The following is a 6,000-nucleotide window of genomic DNA, read 5'->3' as shown; positions in this document are numbered from 1 at the left end:
ATGGAATCTATTTAAAATACCGGGACTAAGAGCTAGTGATAAACAATTTCTTTTGACGGGAAACATTTTAATTGAGAGTAAATGACATGTCTGGCAGAGACTGACAATGCTCATACAAAGGCCATTGATAGGGGATTAATTCCACCATTTTATATCTTCAGTTTGCAGGGAGTGGAACACATCACCTTTTTCACACTACCTCTAGTCAGAGGTATTTAGCCATTTTGCTTGACACAAACAATGTCTGGTGTATCTATCTAGACTTTATTAATGCAAACCAATTTTAAGTTGTCCTCATGATATAGCCACCAAATCTTGTGAAATGTATGTACTGTAGAAAACACTCAGTTGGTTTTATTTTCACCTTGGAAATACAGCAATGTTATGTGTATCCACATGTGGTTCACTGTACATGGGCCACTAAAAATCCACCCAAAGATTTCTGTTCATAAATGTAGAATTCGATAACAGTGCCCAGCTGTTCCTGTGGCCCCTCGGTTAGCTACAAGGTTGTTAACATACAGATGTACAGGACCCACGTTTTGTTGACAGATATTCTTCCCGAGAATGTCAAATTTGTTCCGGCAAAGAAGCGTTCGTTCAATAAAACAACTCCACTGTTGGATTCAGATTGTCCTTGTTCATTGTGAGAACTTGTATGCAGCAGCAAGCCTCTCGTTCATGTGTTCAGCCCTTCACTGTTTCAGGCCGTAGTATAGTGACTAAGTGCAGTTTTCATAGGTGGGTGTTTGGTGCATGGTGGAGGGTGGGGGAAGGGATCTGGGTGCTTTCAGGGCAAGAAAGAGAGCAAGGTCTGTCAGGTGGAGTACTTCATTTTGGATATCTGTGTGTTATTGGAGATACTAGTGAGAGTGGGCTCCCCTGCAGTAGTCGCAGTACCTTGACTCTCCACAAACATTGGATCCAGGCAAGCGACTTTGGCGGCGAAAAACGCATGAATGCAGTGCAGCACTGCAAAGAGGTTGGAGAATTCCAGCTCCTGCAACAGACAAGATTTCCAGACATTCAAATGACTGATTCTGACAAATTCTACTTCAGTACACACAGCACAGTTAAAACATTTGTTTTTATTTGGTTACTAGTTTCCAAGTTGTCAGTCAGGATCATGACATCAGAGACCGATAAATCGCTGGTTACCTTAGCTTCAATAGCTTTAGAGTCCGGATTTTGGAACAGAAATTTGATCTTGCTCTTCCCATCATCGGATGATCCTTTCAGTTGAGAGAACTTGTACCTCCAGAGCACAGCCTGCAAACAGGAAGAGGGCTTCACCTGCTGGAACCCAACGAGCATAACGATGAACGACAGCCTTCCCCGACACGATCAAATCACTTAGGATTCTCACGCTGTCTCCCACTTCACAAAGACGGATAGAATGCAAGCTGTTTCTGAGGGGAGGAAATGACTGCGGTTGTGTAGGTTGGTGTGAGCACTGTGTTCCAGTGGAGTCGCTCCTCAGACTGCCAGCTGGAGCAGCAGAGGATCAAGCATGAAAATAACGGTGCAGAGGCACCAAGCAGACATCGCGGATGAAGAGACACAACGAGTGGTCAGCTTCGTGATTTGTACAGAGTAAAGTCGACAAGACCAGACATCCACGTTCCCTACACATTGTTTTCCTTCATGCACCACCCCCCCCCCCCCCCGACTACAGTATGACTTGGGTCATATACAGCTTACTGCACTTACCTTTGATGCAGCATCGAAACAAACAAACCCCATGCTGAAGTCTATGGTCAGTCCCATGAGGTGGCTCTCCATGATGCAAGTGTACGTTTTACACTGGAAGAGAAGGAGGGTAAACACTTAGCCGTGCGAGGCACAGACAGCACAACCTTCCCTCTGCTCCATAAAACATGCCACATAACCATAAATCACTGCTAGCGAGAGAACCACCGGGCGGCCGAGCGCAGTATAGACCGTCACCGGCTTTCTCATCGACGTCGGGATACGTACCTGGATTCTCTCCACTTCCAGGAAGGTGGCCATTTGAAAGGCCTTCTCCCAGGTCAGCAGCTCGCTCTCCAGCTCCACGCTGAAGAACATGTCCTCCCCACTCTCCGTCTGCACGCTGAAGCAGTGTTTCCGCTTGTCCAGAAGGTCGTTGTCCTGGGAGAACCCCATTAGTGACGCTGCCATGCTGATCACGTGTACATGGCAACGCTGACTTCGACGTTTCTATCTTTCTATCTTTTCTATCCAGGTCTCTATGTTTCTGGTTTAGCTTTATCACCTTCATCAGCCTTGTCACAAAAACATGAATCTGAAGAAGCAGACACTCTGGAAGAGGTTCTTCTTAATTTTGTGGAAGCCAAAATACCAAGGGAATGATGTAACAAGGAGGGTAGAGGTCAACCCGAATCTGATTCTAATTTTAAATCACTGTTGGAGTGTGTACTTGCAATTGTCTTAATTTCCTTTATTTAAATTTGCCTTCAATTCAGTGTCTTCTTTGGAAATCCAATTCATGGATAAATCTATGACCCTACCAATGTTCACTCGACCAAACAGGTGACTTACCTTCAGAACTTTGCACATGATCTCATAGACGGTGAAGGTTTTCTCTGCTCTGGTCCAGTCCCATGTTGTCACCTGCAACATTTCCCACAACTCCCCTCAGTCTTTCAATAATGCACACACTGCTGCTTCCAACATAAGAGGCTTAATCAAACATAGAACATAAGGGAAGGCAAAGTTTATTAACAAAACAAAAAAAGGGTTTTCAACTGCTTTCTACAACCACTTACATCAGGTTAAAACATTTCAATATCATGTAAATATCAATCCAATGGAGATCAATGGAAGCCAGATGGTGGTGTTTTGTTTCAATCATTGTCCAGCTGGATGATATAATATATTCAACATCAAGTCCCTAAAAATGCAATGTTTTATGTGATTTGCTTTTACACTAGTAAACAACATACTGATCCATTTGAAAGCAAACAATTGGCAAACACACCCTTTTTGTTTTGCAAACGCACTGGAAGAGAGCGACACTTACAGGGGGTGCTGAGAACTTGAAAAGTGAGCAACCCCTCAAGGCCAGGAACTTTGGTGAGTACATTCGGTCTTGAACGGAGTCCTGCTCCTTCTCATCCACCCAGCCCATGTAGATAATCTGTCAATGGGACAAAAGGGAAAAGAGAGGGATCCGATCAAATAAATTGAGGAAAAACATTTCAATGTATGTAGAGGGCACACAAATATATTGTTAGCATGTGCATAAGAAAGACTTGAGATAGAGACAGAGAGAGTGAGCGCTCAGGTATGAGGGTGGATTTGATGTGTAGAAACAAGGGCAGACTCTCAGTCTGTACTTATCACAGTCAGGCTGATTGCAGCTTCAGTAAAATGTTTGTTTGCATTTCTCAGTGGGCATTTTGATGGATGACAGAAAACAGTGAGTGAAAGATTCAGGTCGAGCAGTCGCTTCTATTGTAGTTTAATTGCTATGAAGATACAACATGAGATGTTGAATGACTTCACAGTTTGTCTTATGGGAGCTGCGGGCAAATTAATTATAAAAAACTGCTAATTCACTAACCGTGTCAGAACTGAAAGTGGAATTGATGGCGGAGTGAACAAGCAAACATCATTAGCTAATCTCCAATGATTTCTTGTTCGAGTATTATGATGTACACAATTTTCCTACTGTGCTATAGTTGCCAGTTATGGTTTATTTAAGTACCTGCTCAGACAGGTGCTTCACACAGAGACAATGATTTATCTCAACATGAGCTTAAGCCTTACAGGATAGGAGAACTCTTTCTGAGTATTGAGAAAGAGAGAATGATTGGGGGATGGATGACAATGATGTCAAAATGAATTCTAATTAAACAAGCATTGATATAGAACTCATAGAATGTTAGAGTAGAAAGTAGCTCAATTCAGACATCAACTATTACCTGATGATTAACTGGAAAGTTTCGGTTAATCTTCTTTACCTGTTAAATGAAACCAGATGTATTATAACAAAGAACATAATGGATACACAGATACAAAGCACCATATGCTACCTGCCTGACATGCTGAAACATTTCCCTCATTCCTTACACATTTACAGAGATTGGAAGTACTTGTGAAAGAGCCCCAAATCAGCTAGGCTCACTTTCCAATCAAGTGTTCTTGTTAACCAACTACCTCCACTCCGTAAAAATAAACTACAAGTAATACTACTTAATTTATTCAACGTATGCAAATTAAACGTGGGATAGTCATTTCCACAAGGACCTGAGGCAGTTCCAAAAAATCCATTTTGCTGTGGCTGGTAATAAAAAAACAGGCGAAAAGCACAGAGAGAGCACTGAGGCTTTAAATTACAACATTCTGTTCAGATCACAGGTATCAGGCGCTCCTAATCCACGCTGAGCTATCAATAAAACTCTCTCACGAACAGAACACCAAATTAGATCCTCCACGGCAATACCCGGGTCTCACATGGAGATGAGCACCTTTCTGCTGTGTTTCATATCAAAATAGCGTAAATGTAGTTTAACAGAAGAAGACATACAGTGTGTTCATCATTTCAGTGTTAAAATGGAGACAGCTTGTATTTACTAGCTGGATGTGAGTAGTGTCTACTATCTGAATAAAACAGGTGCCTGTGGGCTTGCTCAGTACATCATTTCAGATAGAACCAGGCCAGGTCCTTTGGCTGGAGCTCTGCTACGTGCTTACTATACAGTTAGGGTTTCCCACTGTGAACCTTACCAAATAATCCAGGAAGCCACACTTTGTATAATTTTGTTGAAAAAGAGGCTGACATTATAATATCCAGGCTAGAAAACCTCTTTCAGGCACCGTGTGAAGAGGCCATGGCGGTGCTAGAAATATCTGCTCTTTCACACAATGACTCATAGGCATTATGCTCAGTATGACCCTTACTTAGTCCACTCCAGATTAGCCTGTGCTCCATTAGACCTGTGAGGCTCTGGTCTCTCTCACAAAGCCCTATGGTTACCTTATAATGACATTCCTCTAAGGTTTCTGAGGTATTTAAATGATCTTTGCTAAGTTTACGGCCAGCTCCCAGAAGGCAGCTTAGGAGGGTGGAGATGTATCTGAGTGGGGCTATTAGCTTAGCCTCCTGTTCCTCAATGAGCTCTGAAGAGTCGTGGCAAACGACTAATATGGGAAAAAAAGAAACAAACTCGGTCCCGACAAGAGGATGTGGTTAAACTAGCAAACTGGACACCCAGCTTTTAAACACACCCACACACACTTCCATTTGACATTGTTTACTGAGCACTGTTCATCTGGAAACAACAACAAATAACTTGTGTCCCACACGCCCAGGAAAGACCTCAAAGATGTTCAAAAAGACGGTAGGTTCCATTCAATTTGCTCGCCACCCCTTGGCTTCCTTGTTGTATAATACTTTATGATGAATTATGGATAATACAAGGGCACTGAACACAGCTTAGGGGGCTAAGTGGTTGCAGAACATTACTACAAGTGCTAGCCATGTAAATGGCCTCTCAAAAAACAAAATGTTTACATTTTAAAACTGTGTTTCACCCACAGTGCAAATACTTTTTGTACGTCCTATATTTGTCTAATCGAGACATCATAAATGATACAGCTATCTAACAACTTATTTCCTATGAACTGTTTCAGAATGCACTCCTTAGGATTAAAACACATGCCTTCAACGAGCAGAGACAATATCTTAATCGTGTCTTTCAGCAGTGTGATTTCTGTATATTTGAAACTCACATTGTGCTTGGTGAGAGCCGAGATGTTTGTTGCTATTGCTTGAAGCCAGTCCAGACAGTCTTCAGCCGTGGGGCATTGAATGACCCCACTGCAAACCCCATCCACGGCTATGACTTGAAATGCATTCTTTCTGCAAAAATGACAGTAGTAGACAGTCAGTATATAGGAGTTTACATGAGAAATCTTGTGGTATAATCAAACTGATTTTTGGGGTGTTACTGAATTACACATTACGCAAAAGCATTAGGTAAAATGACTTTGGGT

General features: G+C 42.3%; 1 protein-coding gene across 1 annotated transcript in view; it reads right to left on the bottom strand.

Moving 5' to 3' along the window:
- Positions 1-329: 329 nt before the first annotated feature.
- The window catches only part of sntg1 (syntrophin, gamma 1), a 47,488-nt gene continuing 41,817 nt past the window's right edge, over positions 330-6,000 (bottom strand). The window contains exons 13-20 of the mRNA XM_084706671.1: positions 5,737-5,866; positions 3,927-3,965; positions 3,023-3,139; positions 2,542-2,613; positions 1,978-2,130; positions 1,711-1,803; positions 1,159-1,269; positions 330-1,000 (exon numbers count right to left, since the gene is read on the bottom strand). Of these exons, the coding sequence (XP_084562797.1) occupies positions 818-1,000; positions 1,159-1,269; positions 1,711-1,803; positions 1,978-2,130; positions 2,542-2,613; positions 3,023-3,139; positions 3,927-3,965; positions 5,737-5,866 (898 nt within the window). The 3' untranslated portion in view covers positions 330-817. The remainder of the gene's footprint in view (positions 1,001-1,158; positions 1,270-1,710; positions 1,804-1,977; positions 2,131-2,541; positions 2,614-3,022; positions 3,140-3,926; positions 3,966-5,736; positions 5,867-6,000) is intronic.

The sequence above is a fragment of the Hypomesus nipponensis genome, chromosome 10 (genome assembly GCF_054491055.1).
Source record: "Hypomesus nipponensis isolate SF chromosome 10, ASM5449105v1, whole genome shotgun sequence".
Lineage (NCBI taxonomy): Eukaryota > Metazoa > Chordata > Actinopteri > Osmeriformes > Osmeridae > Hypomesus > Hypomesus nipponensis.
Note: the sequence above shows the minus strand (reverse complement) of the source record. Positions and strands in the feature narration are given on the sequence as shown.